Genomic DNA, 17,010 nt, shown 5'->3' with positions numbered 1-17,010 from the left:
ATGCCCAAACATCAGACTATTACATACCGTTGTTCATCATAGCACACTAAATCCCACCCTTCTATTTATGTATAGTCAATCACCAAGCACACAGTACACTGACTAAATAAAGTTAATTGTAGTCTACTAGCCTCCTGCAGAAATCCGAGTGGTCACAAATAAAGTGGAAAGAGCTGAGGCATCCAAGCAGGACAGAATGCCGTTAGTTCATGTGGGAGAATTACTGAGGATAAAACCATTTCACGTAACTATTTTATTTTATTTTTGAAACATTCTGAGCTAACACAATATCCCCTCTCCCCATAGAGCATCAGTTTGGGAGAGAGATTGCAGGATTCCCTCTGTGCCATAGCTGCAGGAAGTAGGGGTGCTTCAGCACCTTCAGCACCCCCTGATAATTTTTTTTATTTTTAATTAAACATTTTCTTCACAAAAGTAGTGCACTGGGCCTTTACTAGTCCCATATTAGCGGGCTGATATAGCCCCCACCCACAAACAGGTAGTTCATCCAAGGTATGAACTATGAGTTGGTGGCTGAATGCATGATCATAATGTTAGTTGAGGTTACAATACTGTGTCTTTCTCCAAGAGAATCTGGGCTCTGCTGTTGGCCCTGCCGCCTGAAAAATAAATGTGACTAAATAAATTATAAATACACTAAACTGCAAAGCCTGTTTGGGAGTCAGATTGTCTCAGTTCAGTTGAAACTGAGTTATCTTTCTGACACAAATATACATGTATTCCATGATCCTTGGCACCAAAACAATATCATGCCACCAGAGGTTTGTCGGCATTTAATTTAACATTACTACCTGCTTGGGCCCTGTCCCCGCCTGTCAGCTATACACAGCTGGGCATGGAGTGAACAAGGCCTTCTTGTCACTAGTGGGGATACAGTGTGCTACAGTGTTTGGCTGGGAGACTGTCTTTGCTAGAAGGATGCAGGTCCCTGAGAGACTGTTACAGAAAAGCCCACATCTGCTTCCTAAGAATGTCTAACTTTCACTCAGACAGAGAAAAGCTTTCAGAAGGGCCCGCAAGTTTATTGGCTGAGAGATCAGCAGCAAACAATGTGCTCTAAATCACCTTTGCATGACCTGGGAGAGCCTCCTTCTCAGATAAACACTTCCAAATGAATGTAATTTTCATGCAAATCATCTCAGCTCGCTACTTATTGTTCTGCAGCTGCGCATAATGCCTCCACACTAAGAAGATGCATTACCTGTAATATTATACCCTCTGTCGATCTGCAGGCATTGAGGCAAAACAGAGAATCACGGAGTAATTGGTGTATGTGTGAAAAGGCCTACCTACCTGTGCAGAGCCTGGATCTTCTCAGCTGTGATGTCCCTCAGCAGCTCCTCCAGGAGGTCTGTGTCAGTGGGGGGTTCAGGGGTGGGCTTGTCCGTGCTGTGGGCGTAGTGGCCTATCAGTAGCCCCAGGATAAAGAGCCCTACACCTGCTAGCAGGTACTTGACCAGGCTGCAGCTGCTTCTCCGCTGGCCCTTGGGTGGAGCTCTGGTGAAGTGGGAGATGTAGTTGGGGTCCTCCTGCAGCCGCTCAAACCTACCGTGTGGAGAGACGGACACAGAGGGCTGGATGGGCTCCAGGTCTGGGTCTGGATCAGCACGGTTGGAGTTACCCACGGTCCGATGCTCCACACACTCCAGCTGGAAGCGGTCCAGGCCTAGTCCCGGGTCCTGTAGCTCCTTTTCCATGTCCCACTCCAGGTCCAGGGCGGATGCCTGCAGTTCCTCCCGCTCCAGAGACCCTGTGTGGGCCGCACGCACCTTCCTGTACGCCATGCCTTCAAGACCTGGATACAAACAGATTACACAGAGGTCTCTGTTATTATCCCAGGTTAACAAGAGCACTGAATGAGGGGTTGGTTAACAGCTAATCAATCAAATTGATGAACTTAACCTTTCAGTATATCATACAGAGCTACACTGAGAGAGCCTGTGCAGTTGGACCTATGCACTGCATTACCACTGACGCGCATGGCACACACATTGTTTTCTGGGCTTACATCACCATAACAATTCAAAGGTGATGTATTTATGTGGCCCAGGGGTTGAACTCCAGCGCCCTAACTAAATAGTAAAGAGCATTCCCACGAAACCCAATTAGAGCATGCTAAGTTCACTACAGCTGCTGAAGCAGATCATTAAGGGAGATGACTGAGTGGGATCAAATTCATAAAACGGAGCCCAGTGTCTTAGTATACCATCAAATTTAACTGTCCCTTTTACTGACACTGTTATCAAACTCCAAACAGAAGCCCAATCGATAATAACCAAAAAATCCAAACTGCCGCGAAACTCAAAAGCACACCAAAGCCACTTATTCTTTCAAAGTCATTGCTTTAAAGACTTTCTTTAAACAGACATTAGAGTGGAATCTGTTGCTATGAAAGTTATACTGCATCACCCTGAGCAGCAAGAGAACACTAAGTGATCTCTCTGAGCAACACTTTTCTTCAGAGAAAGGTTTATCTAAAAGAGAAGAAAAAAATTATTATTTTAATATGGTCCCTTTCACATTGTATACTTTGCAGTCAGAATGATCATTTAATTTTGTGTGGGTGTTTCAGGGAGAGGAGGAAGAAAAGCTTGTTCCTTGCTTAAAAAGTACATGCCTGGGTCTGACATCATGTGGCTGTTTGGGGTTTTAGGCTAGGTTTCAATATAAGCACTTTGTGACATCTGTTGATTTAAAAAATACTTTATAAATACCAATAGTTCAGAATGCACACGCACGCACGCGCACACACACACACACACACACACACACACACACACACACACACACACACACACACACACACACACACACACACAGTGCCACTCCCCACCCAGCCTTACCCCATGTGGACTGGCATAGTCTACTGTACATATGGTGGTGAGGGGAAACAGCAGCTCTCCCATGCAGAGTGACAGCTGACATTTAATCACAGGAACACCAGTGATTTAATGCCTTTCAACTCTCAGACAAAGCCATCCATTCTAATACTGTCTTTGACTTTTCCATGAAGGATGCCAGACTGACACCTCACATGGTAAGGTATATCAAATACATGCTTAGCATTTTATTAAGTATCAGTAAAAATAAACTCACGTTCTTGAGCATGAGTATTTTATTTAGCGTTTTATTAGGTGCCCTGGTATTGCTGGTTCTTGTTAAAATGTAAAGAGACGTACAGTACATAACCAACCTGCTAAATACCTGCAAATCAAGTTGCTATTGCTTTCTTTTATTCATACACACTTATTAGAAAAAAAGGTGCTATCTAGAACCTAAACTGGTTCTTTGGCTGTCCCCATAGGATAACCCATTTAAGAACCCTTTTTGGTTCCAGGTTCTACATAAAGGGTTCTACATAAAACCCAAAAGGGATCTCCCTGGAACAAAAAAGGGTTCTCTTATGAGGAGAGCCGAATAACCCTTTTTTGTGTGTATGTATGATCTATGAACTATGAATTGCAGTCATTTTTGTAAAATTGCTCAGGAAGAAATGGCAGCTGTTTTACGGGCGCCTAACCAATTGTGCTATTATGTGGGGTTTTGCGTTATTTGTAACTTATTTTGTACATAATGTTTCTGCCACCGTATCTTACGGCAAAAAAAGAGCTTCTGGATATCAGAACAGCGATCACTCACCTCGGATTAGACTAAGATTTTTTCTTCAACAAGCAGGACACCCAACAAGGCCAACATCCCCGTCATTGGCAAGAGAAAGAGATGCAGGTATAGACACAGGGTGGGGTGCCTCATAAGGATCCGCAGACAGCGAGTGGGAAAGCTGCCGTTACCGCCAATATTACTTGCCAACGTGCAATCATTGGACAATAAAATAGACAAGGTACGATCACGAATATCCTACCAACGGGACTTCAGAAACTATAATATCTTATGTTTCACGGAATCGTGGCTGAATGATGACATGAATATTCAGCTAGCGGGTGTCTTATGATAAACTGTAGACCACACTATTTGCCAAGAGATAACAACCTATCCCTCAACATAATCAAGACAAAGGAGATGATTGTGGACTATAGGAAAAGGAGGACCGAGCACGCCCCCATTCTCATCGATGGGGTTATAGTGGAGCAGGTTGAGAGGTTCACGTTCCTTGGTGTCCACATCAACAACAAACTAGAATGGTCCAAACACAACAAGACAGTTGTTAAGAGGGCACAAAAAATCAGATTCCCCCTCAGGAAACTAAAATGATTTGGCATGGGTCCTCAAAAGGTTCTACAGCTGCAACATCGAGAGCATCCTGACTGGCTGCATCACTGCCTGGTACGACAACTGCTCGGGCTCCGACCGCAAGGCATTACAGTGGGTAGTACGTACAGCCCAGTACATCACTGGCGGTGTCAGAGGAAGGCCCTAAAAATGGTCAAAAACCCCAGCCACCCCAGTCATAGAATGTTCTCTCTACTACCGCATGGCAAGCAGTACCGGAGTGCCAAGTCTAGGACCAAAAGGCTCCTCAACAGCTTCTACCCCCAAGCCATTAGACTGCTGAACAATTCATAAAAATCGCCACTGGACAATTTACATAGACACCCCCCACACTGCTGCTACTCGTTGTTTGTTTGATACCTATGTACCGTCACTTCGCCCCACCTACATTACATTTACATTTAAGTCATTTAGCAGACGCTCTTATCCAGAGCGACTTACAAATTGGTGCATTCACCTTATGACATCCAGTGGAACAGTAGTGCATCTAAATCTTTTAAGGGGGGTGAGAGGGATTACTTTATCCTATCCTAGGTATTCCTTAAAGAGGTGGGGTTTCAGGTGTCTCCGGAAGGTGGTGATTGACTCCGCTGTCCTGGCCTACATGTACAGATTACCTCAACTAGTCTGTACACCTGTACACTGACTCGGTACCGGTGCCCCCTGTATATAGCCTCATTATTGTTATTCTTATTGTGTTACTTTATATTATATTACTTTTTATTTTAGCCTACTTTTAGCCTATATTTTCTTCTTCTTGAACTGCACTGTTGGTTAAGGGCTTGTAAGTAAGCGTTTCACGGTAAAGTCTACACTTGTTTTATTCGGCGCATGTGACAAACAAAGTTTAATTTGATTTGATGCAGTCACTTTAACCATTCCTACATGTACATCCTACCTCAATTAGCCTGACTAACCGGTGCCTGTATATAGCCTTGCTACTGTTTTTCACTGTCTTTTTACTGTTGTTTTTATCTCTTTACTTATATATTGTTCACCTAATACCTATTTTTTACTTAAAAATCACACTGTTGGTTAAGGCCTGTAAGTAGGCATTTTACTGTAAGGTGTACACCTGCTGTATTCGGTGCACGTGACAAATAAACGTTGTCATTTTGACTGAAATCAAATGAGACAACTGATAATATGGTGAATGTACAATAGCTACCAACACGTGATCGATCACCTGATTGCCAAGGGCAGGCATGAAGACATCACAACTAACTGTGTCTGTTAGTCTTCAGCCAACACATTCAAATGGCATCACACTGGCCTTACCATGGACTTTCTAGCATTAATACTGAAATTAACTGTTTATCTACTCATCTATTCCTGTTCAAGTTATACAAAAGATAACAACTCTAAGTGTATACAGAATATATTGTATATGTGCAGTAGCCTTAGTAACTATAATTCTTATAATGCCCTGATAGCACTATATGGTTAACCTTCAGGGCACACAATGGAATACAAATCTGTTTGTGGATCAGTGTTGGAGAGGGGAGAATAACATTGGGATGCTGAGGGTAACCCTCTTCTTTAACTTTCAACCCTTAGATGCCATTGACAGAGAGATTGAAAGAAAAGCCCAAGACCTTTCTTGAATGCCTGTATCTGTAACTATATTATTTATTAATATAATTTCCATATGTTTCAATACTGATAAGATACTGAACAAAAATGTAAATGCAACATGTAAAGTGTTGGTCCCATGTTTCATGAGCTAAAATAAAAGATCCCATAAATGTTCCATATGCACAAAAATCTTATTTCTCTCAAATATTGAACACACATGTGTTTACATTCCTGTTAGTGAGCATTTCTCCTTTGCCAAGATAATCCATCCACCTGAAAGCTGTGGCATATTAAGAAGCTGATTAACAGCATGATCATTACACAGGTGCACCTTGTGCTAGGGACTTCACACTGCCATTGAAGAGGAGTGCAACAATATTATACAGGCCACAATCAACAGCCTGATCAACTCTATGAGAAGTAGATGTGTATGTGCAGCATGAGGCAAATGGTGGTCACACCAGATACTGACTGGTTTTCTGATACTCATCCCAACCTTTCATTAAAGGTATCTGTGACCAACATATGCATACCTTTATTCCCAGTCATGTGAAATCCATACATTAGGGTCTAACTAATTTATTTCAATTGACTGATTTCTTTATATGAACTGTAATTAGGTCAAATCCTAGAAATTGTTGCATGCTGCATTTATATTTGTGTTCATTAAAGTAAAAGAGAAATGTGTGTGTGTTTGTGTCCGTGTGTGGAGTAGGTTATTGTGCGTGGGCGTGTGAGTGGGTGAGAGAGGGAGAGGGTGGGAGGAAGAGAGAGGACAAAAAAAGAGAGAGTAAATATTTCCCAGCACAGTCCTGCCTACCCATCATCTCATTTGACATGACCTTGTCAGTTGCCGTAGTTACAAAACATGAAGCCAGCTGTCGATCAGTTTAGCTGTTGAACATTTCACAGAAGGGCAAAGAAACTGGAGAAAGGTGACGAGAAAAACTTAAGCAAATGATTGCCATGGAATACCTACAACTCGCTGCACAACATAAGCAACACACAATGCAAATGCTGTTGCCAAATAAACAGTAGCAAACTCTATTTCATGGACAGACACAAATGCCAATTGTAAGTGTAGTAAGTATATGCTTGGTCAAGAACTACTGTGGGCCAACAGTGGCTGGAACTAACGCTGTACCAGCCTGGAGGAATAAGAGGAAGCATGGCTGCTGTGCTGTTTTGCTACAGTACTATCCATTTAGAACCAGCATCTGGCCCAGCTCTCAGAATATGTTACTGGCCTGGGCCACCAGAGCAAACCTTTATTTTTATAGTGCTCATGAATAAAATATGCCATCCCCAGGGTGTGGCCCAAATAATTCTACTTTATGGATCTCTGCATTAAATCTCAATGTACAGTAAATGGGGCCATGTCTAAGAATGCTAGACAAGAAAACAATAACATGCACCACATCCATTTCCTCAGATCTGGGCCTGTTTTCTGCTCTGAAATCAGAAGAAAGTCTTACCTTCAAATCAACTCATAGGTTGGACATTCTGGTATTATTATTGGTATTGTGTGTGCACCACGCTCAAGCATTTAATTGTATTTCTAATTGTTGCGGAGCCTACTTCCATTATGATGTAATTCTAGAAAAGTATTATGTGCAATATCTTTTTAGTTTTTTTCAGCTTTTACAGAGACGGATAGCTTTGTAAATGTAAAAAATAATAATCGCATCAATGTGTCACGACTTCTGCCGAAGTCGGTTCCTCTCCTTGTTCGGTGTTTGGCGGTCGACGTCACGGGTCTTCTAGCCATCGCCGATCCATTTTTAATGTTCCCACTATTTCATGGCAAGAGAGGGCTCTCACGGGGTGGTCATGACAGTGCTCGGGAAGGTGTGTAGGGGTTTCCGTTGGTGCTACTACGGTGGAAAGCCCAGACCAGGTCTCCATTGTGCGCATCCCCCCCGAATATGGCGATTTGTCTCTCGTCTTCTGTAAAAAAAGAAGGCGACTCAATTACCACCCCATCGACGGGGGGATTGTGCGATAAATCTCCTGGTAGATGCTGCATTTCCCAGGAGTCACGTGTATCCCCTGTCGCATGCGGAGACGGCCTCCTTGAGTTTCTTTTTTGTGAAGAAGAAGGATGGAGGTTTGCGCCCAGGCATTGATTATCGAGGTCTTAATCAAATCACGGTGAGGTACAGTTACCCGCTACCTCTTATCGCCACGGCGATTGAGTCAATGCATGGGGCGTGCTTCTTCACAAAACTGGATCTCAGGAGCGCATACCACCTGGTGCGTATCCGGGAGGGAGACGAGTGGAAGATGGCGTTTAGTACCACCTCAGGGCATTATGATTACCTCGTCATGCCGTACGGGTTGATGAATGCTCTTCCAATCCTTTGTAGATGAGATTTTCAGGGACCTGCACGGGCAGGGTGTAGTGGTGTATATCGATAACATTCTGGTATACTCCGCTACACGCACCGAGCATGTGTCCGTGGTGCGCAAGGTACTTGGACGACTGTTGGAGCATGACCTGTACGTCAAGGCTGAGAAATGCCTGTTCTGACTCCCACCACGGTAAAGGAGGTGCAGGGTTTTTTAGGGTTTGCCAATTACTACCGGAGATTTATCCGGGGTTTTGGTCAGGTGGCTGGTCCCATTACCTTATTGCTGAAGGGGGGTCCTGTACGTCTGCAGTGGTCAGTTGAGGCAGACAGAGCTTTTGGGCAACTAAGGGCTCTGTTTACCTCGGCGCCCGTGCTAGCACATCCGGATCCCTCTTTGGCGTTCATTGTGGAGGTGAACGCATCTGAGGCTGGGATAGGAGCGGTGCTCTCTCAGTGCTCGGGTACGCCACCGAAGCTCCGCCCCTGTGCCTTCTTCTTGAAGAAGCTCAGCCTGGCGGAGCAAAACTATGACGTGGGGGACCGGGAGCTGTTGGCTGTAGCCAAGGCCTTGAAGACGTGGAGACATTGGCTTGAGGGGGCTAAACACCATTTTCTCATCTGGACTGACCACTGCAATCCGGGCAGCGAGGAGACTGAACCCTCGCCAGGCAAGGTGGGACATGTTTTTCACCCGTTTTGTTTTCACCCTTTCGTACAAACCAGGTTCCCAGAACGTTAGCTTCTTATGGCAGTATTGAGTAGCATGGATGAATAAGGTGCTCAGAGTAAGCTGCCTGCTAGTCAGGCCCATAAGCTAAGATATGCATATTATTTGTGGATTTGAATAGAAAACACTCTGAAGTTTCTGTCTGTGAGTATAACAGAACTCATATGGCAGGCAGGCAAAAACCTGAGAAAAAAATCCAACCAGGAAGTGGGAAATATGAGGCTTGTAGGTTTTCAAGTCTTTGCCTATCCAATATACAGTGTAAAATGTGTTCCAATTGGACTTCCTAAGGCTTCCACTAGATGTCAAAAGTCTTTAGAACCTTCTTTCAGGATTCTACTGTGAAGGAAGAGCGAATAAGAGCTGTTTGAGTCAGGTGTCTGGCAGAATGCCATGAGCTCAGTCAGGCGCACGACCGTAAGAGTTAGCTGCGTTCCTGTCCCTTTCTAAAGACAAAGGAATTGTCCGATTGGAATATTATTGAGAATATTATTGGATTTATGATAAAAACATCCTAAAGATTGATTCTATGCATCGTTTGACATGTTTCTACGAACTGTAATGGAACTGTCGTCTGAACTATGTCCCTGCACCGTGTGAATTTGGATTTGTGAACTAAACGCGCAAACAAAAAGGAAGGTATTTGGACATAAATTATGGACTTTATCGAACAAGACAAACATTTATTTTGGAACTGGGATTCCTGGGAGTGCATTCTGATGAAGATCATCAAAGGTAAGTGAATATTTATCATGCTATTTCTGACTTCTGTTTACTCCACAACATGGCGGGTATCTGTATGGCTTGTTTTGGTCTCTGAGCGCTGTACACAGATTATTGCATGGTGTGCTTTTTCCGTAAAGCTTTTTTGAAATCTGACACAGCGGTTGCATTAAAGAGAAGTATATCTTTAATTCCATGTATAACACTTGTATTTTCATCTACATTTATGATTAGTATTTCTGTAAACTGATGTGGCTCTCTGCAAAATCACCAGATGTTTTGGAAGCACAACATTACTGAACGTAACGCGCCAATGTAAACTGAGATTTTTGGATATAAATATGAACTTTATCGAACAAAACATACATCTATTGTGTAACATGAAGTCCTATGAGTGTCATCTGCTGAAGATCATCAAAGGTTAGTGATTAATTTTATCTATATTTCTGCTTTTTGTGACTCCTCTCTTTGGCTTGAAAAATAGCAGTGTTTTTCTGTGACTAAGTGCTGACCTAACATAATCATATGGTGTGCTTTCCCTGTAAAGCCTTTTTGAATTCGGACACTGTGGTGGGATTAACAACAAGTTTATCTTTAAAATGGTGTATAATACTTGTATGTCTGAGGAATTTTAATTATGAGATTTCTGTTCTTTGAATTTGGCGCCCTGCACTTTCACTGGCTGTTGTCAGCCGTAAGAAGTTTTTAAGGCAGACACACTGTCCCGGCAGTATGACACAGAGGAGCAGTACATGGATCCCACTCCCATGCTCCCAGCCTCTTGCTTGGTGGCACCGGTAGTGTGGGAGCTGGACGCAGACATTTAGCGGGCGTTACATTTACATTTACATTTAAGTCATTTAGCAGACGCTCTTATCCAGAGCGACTTACAAATTGGTGCATTCACCTTATGACATCCAGTGGAACAGTAGTGCATCTAAATCTTTTAAGGGGGGTGAGAGCTCCCTCCCCCTCAGTGTCCAGCCGGGCGTCTGTATGTCCCGTTTGCTGTCCTCGACCGGCTGATCTATTGGGCCCACACGTCCCCCTCCTATGGTCATCCTGGGATTGGTCAGACAGTTCGCTGTCTTAGTGGGAAGTACTGGTGGCCCACTTTGGGTAAGGATGTGAGGGTTTATGTTTCCTCCTGCTCGGTGTGCGCCCAGTGTAAGGCTCCTAGGTACCTGCCCAAAGGTAAGTTACAACCCTTACCCGTTCCACAACGACCGTGGTTGCACCTGTCGATGGATTTCATAACCGATCTTCCACCTTCACAGGGAAAAACCTAGATCCTGGTCGTTGTGGATCGTTTTTCTAAGTCCTGTCGTCCCCTCCCTTTGCCCGGTCTCCCTACGGCCCTACAGACTGTGGAGGCCCTGTTTACTCACGTCTTCCGGCACTATGGGGTGCCTGAGGATATAGTGTCTGATCAGGGTGCCCAGTTCACTTCGAGGGTCTGGAGGGCGTTCATGGAACGTCTGGGAGTCTCAGTCAGCCTTACCTCAGGTTTTCACCCTGAGAGTAACGGGCAGGTGGAGAGAGTTAACCAGGATGTGGGTAGGATTCTGAGGTCTTATTGCCAGGACCGACCGGGGGAGTGGGCAGCGTATGGCCCAGAACTCGTCTGCCACTCCTCCACTAACCTCTCTCCCTTCCAGTGTGTGTTGGGGGCTCCTTGGCATCAGAGTCAGACCGAAGCTCCTGCGGTGGATGACTGGTTCCCCGCGCACGGAGAAGACATGGGACGCACCGGTCCATCTTCAGCTCACCGTGCTGTGCCAGAAAGTTGGCGCAGACCGTCACCGCAGTGAGGCCCTGGTGTTCGCACCAGGGGACCGGGTCTGGCTCTTGATCCGGAACCCGCGCCTCCGCCTGCTCTGTCGGAAGCTTGGTCCGCGGTTTATGAGGCCATTTAAGTCCCGAGGAGAGTGAACTAGGTAGGTTACAGGTTACAGCTTCCCCCAAATTACCACATTAACCCCTCGTTCCAAGTCTCTCTCCTCAGGCAGGTGATGGCTGGTCCGCTCCAGGAAGCTGAGGTGCGGGAGGTTCCTCCACCCCCTCTGGACATCGAGGGCACCCCGGTGTACTCCGTTCGATCCATCCTGGATTCAAGACGTTGGGCAAGGGCCCTCAAGGACCTCGTGGACTGGGAGGGGTACGGTCCGGAGGAGAGATGCTGGGTTCCGGAGGAGGACGTGTTGGACCCTTCTATGCTGCGGGATTTCCACCGTCTCCGTCCGGATCGCCCTGCGACTCGCCCTCAGGGGCGTCCCCGAGGCCGGTGTCGGCGCACTGCTGGAGCCGAGCGTCAAGGGGGGTTACTGTCACGACTTCTACCGAAGTCGGTTCCTCTCCTTGTTTGGGCGGTGTTCGGCGTTCGACGTCACCGGTCTTCTAGCCATCGCCAATCCATTTTCATGTTCCATATGCTTTGTCTTGTTTTCACACTCACCTGGTTTCAAATGCCTAAATTACATGTTGTATATTTTCCCTCTGTTTTCCCCCATGTCCTTGTTGGGAATTGTTCATTGTATGTATTGGTGCCAATTATGTTATGGTGTGCAACGGGTTTTTACCCACTTTCTTTATTTTGTATGTTAGTTTTCGGAGTTTGTAAGCATTTTTTAAATAACTCATTTATTAAATAACATTTATACCAATTTCGTTCTCCTACGCCTGACTTCCCTGCCACCAGCACGCACCCCATTACATGATGAGATAAAGCAAGCAGGAATGAGTGTCCTTGACATTTCACTCAATAAGATAAGAGTGAGAGGCATTTCCTGCCAATAGGTAATAATAATAACAATAATCTAATAAACATTTTATAGTGCTTTTCATTACATACAAAATCTTGAAGCTAGGTGGCACAATTAGCTAGCTAATCTTGAAGCTAGGGGGCACTATTTTTATTTTTGGAACAATAACGTTCCCAAAGTAAACTGCCTATTTCTCAGGACCAGATGCTAGAATATGCATATAATTGACAGCTTAGGATAGAAAACACTCTAAAGTTTCCAAAACTGTAAAAATATTGTCTGTGAGTATAACAGAACTGATATTGCAGACAAAATCCTGAGATAAATCCAATCAGGAAGTGACTCTTATTTTGAAACCCCTGTCTTTTATGCATCCCTATTGCCCATTGAAAGGGATATCCACCAGATTCCTTTTTCTGTGGCTTCCCTAAGGTGTCTACAGCCTTTAGACGTAGTTTCAGGCCTTTATTTTGAAGAATGAGCGTAAACGTCCACATTGCGTAAGTGGTCAGTTGTTGGCTCTCAGTGTGATTTTTGCGCTAAACAGAGAGGTAGCCATTTTTCCTCCCGGTCCTAGTGAAAAGCCAAATGTCCCGGTTGATATATTATCGAATAGATATATGAAAAACACCTTGAGGATTGATTCTAAAAAACGTTTGCCATGTTTCTGTCGATATTATGGATATAATTTGGAATTTTTGTCTGCTTGTCGTGACCGCTATTTCCGGTGGATTCCTAGGCATAACGCATCAAACTAACAGAGGTATTTGGATATAAAAAATATCTTTATGGAACAAAAGAAACATTTGCTGTCTAACTGGGAGTCTCGCGAGTGAAAACATCTGAAGCTCATCAAAGGTAAACGATTAATTTGATTGCTTTTCTGATTTCCGTGACCAAGTTACCTGCCGCTAGGTGTACATAATGTTTTGATAGTATATCGATAAACTTACACAAACGCTTGTATTGTTTTCGCTGTAAAGCATAATTTCAAAATCTGAGACGACAGGGTGATTAACAAAAGGCTAAGCTGTGTTTCGCTATATTTCACTTGTGATTTCATGAATATTAATATTTTCTAGTAAGATTATTTGACTGTTGCACTATGCTATTTAGCGTAGTTGATGACAATTATCCCGGATCCGGGATGGGTGGTTCCAAGATTAAGCAAAATAAACAACAAGAAGTAATTTAAGAATATATATAGACTACAATAGTAAAGTTATACTGTAGATCAGCTAGATCAAGTCTGTTTGAGTGCTTCTTGAAGCCTCCAGCAGATTGGTCATGAGAGGACCTGGAAGCTGTCATGACCCATCAGCAAAGGAGGTGGTCAGATATGGTGTTCAGGTGTCCAAGGTGAGGCAGGCACAATGTCATCAGGGCATCTCCACCGTCTGCAGATTCTCTGTATTGGGACTGTGATCAAGTTTGACTTCAGAAGTATCCTCCTGACCAATCAAAAAGATGTTCCACTGCCAACTTTGCATGCATAGCCTCTTTGTTGTTGAAAATCAACCCAGTCAGTAAAGTTAGTTAGGTGTAACCCAAATGACAACACACACCGGCTACCTAGCATGAACTAGCTTGTTGACAATGCTGATTTTCACCCATTTACGTGCAAGAATCCAACTCATGATATCAAGACTTGATCCGCACTCATTTAGCTAGTGAAAAATAAAATGTTTGTACAAATATTTATATATAAATTATTAAATACAGAATTTGCATGAGTTTTCTGCCTAAGCTGCCTCTAGGTGTCATGTCAACTACAGAACCCCCAATACAATAGGTAGGCATTCAAGATCCCATTCTCTGATCTGTCTCAATATAGCAGTGGTTTGTTGAGTGTTTTACACCTCATTACAGAGCAGATGCAGGCTGCGGTGTGTGCATTGTGCAACAAGACTCCTTCAGTGAGCGATGCTTCATTTGTGTATCCGGATCAATAAACAGAGGTGGAAGTGATGCTGTAGCTCAGAGATATGAATATGATCCTAGAGATAAATACAGGGTTTCTGGGAACAACAAGGCCAGCAGCATTACAGGGAAATCAGATCAATGACTAGCCTCCATTACATTCTGCTTGGAGAGTGAACAACTTTGAGTCAACAGAAACATCAATTTGAGCTGTCCTAATCTAAGGTAAGGGTTATTAAGGCCATCTATCAGGCTGCAAACCACAATGAACGTTATTGTGCACATTTGTATATCAAGTCAATTGTGGGATGAGACGTGTCTGTTATAAAAGCAGGAAACACAATTGAGACTGACTTTTACCATCCACAACAAAATACCAGTGGCACTCAGATCATTAAGACCTGAATTACATTAACAATCCTTCATTACATATCTACACTGAGTGTACAAAACATTAGGAACACATTCCGAATATTGAGTTGCACCCCATACTCCCTTCAAAAGAGCCTCAATTCATCAGGGAATGGACTCGACAAAGTGTTGAAAGCGTCCCACAGTAGTGTCAAGTTGGCTGGATGTCCTTTGGGTGGTGGACCATTCTTGATACTGTACACACAAGAAACTGGTGAGCATGAAAAACCCAGCACCATTGCACTCAAACAGGTGCACCTCGAACCTACTACCATACCCCGTTCAAAGGCACTTTAATATTTTATCTTGCCCATTCACCCTCTGAATGGCACACATACATACACAATCCATGTTTCAGTTGTCTTTAACCAGTCTCCTCCCCTTCCTCTACACTGATTGAAGTGGATTTAACAAGGGATCATAGCTTCACCTGGTCAGTTTATGTCATGGAAAGAGCAGGTGTTCCTAATGTTTTGTATATAACTCAGTTTCTTTCAAATAAGGACCTGTCACTAATTGTAAGTTTGAAACAAGACTGTATTGTAAGCTTAATTAAAACCTCTTAACACTTGCTCTTCATGTTGCTGTATAAATTTAGCACACCAACTTCATCCATTTTCAGCAGCATATTTTACATTGTGAGCAGCATGCACAAATCATTTGTACTGTGTAGTAGCATTCTTTTTCTGGGAGGCTGGTATGATTCAGTCAAATAATTATATAGAAGGACTGTTCATCTTTCACAAACCTACATTTCACACACTGAATTCTCCTTTCATTGGCTAGGGAGTGGGAGTGAGAAGAATTGAACACTAAATGTATATGTATAGCCTAACCCGTGATGAGTAACCTTTCCTGTGACCTAAGGACTTGCACAATAACAAGCTTTCGGCCCATGTTCCACAGGCCTTTTCATCTAGCCAGCTAATGCCCTCTACCTCTCCTCCTCTCCCATGCACTCTGGTTGACATTTTCACACATGCCAAACGTCCTCCACCACAACCTCCCTCTCCTCACCATTCTTTCATCTGATGCAAGCTCCATGCATGGCCAGGGGATCTATCTTGGCAGGAACATGTGTCACGCAGCATCCCTCTTTCAAACATGTATGTTTCCTCTCCAGCACCCCAAAACCCTCCAACCCTCCAACCCCCCAGCCCCCTCCAACCCCCCAACCTCCTCCAACCCCCCACCCTTGTTTGATCTTTACCATCTATAGTTAATCCAGCTTTGAAAATGAAATGCTAATACAAAACATAACCTGGGGCATCATTTATCAAAATTAAAGCTTTAAGTATGGATCCCCATGGGGCGGCCATATGCTGCTCAGTTTACTCCATTAGCTTCATTAGCTAATGTCAACCCATTCATTAGAGATCAGGCTAGTCAGTGTGGACTCGACAAACAGACAAGGCTCTCTCTGCAGGTCTCTAACTAAATACACCACGGTCCATGGTACACTCTGTAGGCCCAATGCATGACCATCTCACATGCCAGTTAGAGAGAATTAATATTACACTGGTGACCATTGAGTGAATACAGTGCCTGCTCTTCCTCACACATTTCTAACCACAGAGATCAGTGGTTAAATTCGCTTTTCAATTGATTTTTTTCATTGATTTTTTTTTGCATGTACTTTATGTTATCATATTATATACATTTAATTTTTAGATTGCAATTTGTGTATTTGATAAGATATAGTTTAAACAGAGATTTATGTGACCTCCAATACACTTGCTTGTAAAGTAGTTTACTAAATCATAATCACATGCTTTACTTCTCTCCCCATCTCCATGGCTCAAATATGATCCAGTTCCTGTTTGTTGAAAGTCACACTCACATCCTCAAAGAAAAGTGATCTAAATATAGCCAGTATGTGTCACGCTGGTGTTCTTTTCCTCACAAACACAGATCACTCAGTATCACCTACCACTGTCACACAAAGAGAATGTCACCTCTGCTGTTCAAAATGAGGTCTTTCCCTTGTGTGACATAATGATGGATTGTCACACTCCCTGTCAAACAAAGTCACTCTAAAAACACAAGGAAATAATGAAGGTTATGTTTGATGCTACAGGTGTGCCCTTTTCTTTTCACTCGAGACACACATATATATTCCTTTGATTTCCTCAGTGGTTGCGGAGGCCATGAGGTGTGTGTAATATGTAACTGGCCATCACCTGCAGTGTTTCAGACGTGGAGGTGACTTGGGTCCTTGTGCTGTTATACAGACTAAAGGTCAGCTCATTGTGAGTGCATCACATCTCTCTGACGTCAAACATACCAGACA

The 17,010-nt window shown here is 43.6% G+C and overlaps 1 protein-coding gene across 1 annotated transcript in view; it reads right to left on the bottom strand.

The window, feature by feature from the left end:
* LOC115108450 (inactive N-acetylated-alpha-linked acidic dipeptidase-like protein 2) overlaps window positions 1–17,010 on the bottom strand; it is a 284,052-nt gene that overhangs the window by 198,331 nt on the left and 68,711 nt on the right. Inside the window, exon 2 of the mRNA XM_029632794.2 lies at window positions 1,315–1,816. Coding sequence (XP_029488654.1) covers window positions 1,315–1,816 — 502 coding nt within the window. The remainder of the gene's footprint in view (window positions 1–1,314; window positions 1,817–17,010) is intronic.

Source organism: Oncorhynchus nerka, linkage group LG24 (assembly GCF_034236695.1).
Source record: "Oncorhynchus nerka isolate Pitt River linkage group LG24, Oner_Uvic_2.0, whole genome shotgun sequence".
NCBI classification, from domain to species: domain Eukaryota; kingdom Metazoa; phylum Chordata; class Actinopteri; order Salmoniformes; family Salmonidae; genus Oncorhynchus; species Oncorhynchus nerka.
This window is presented reverse-complemented; position numbering and strand designations above follow the sequence as displayed.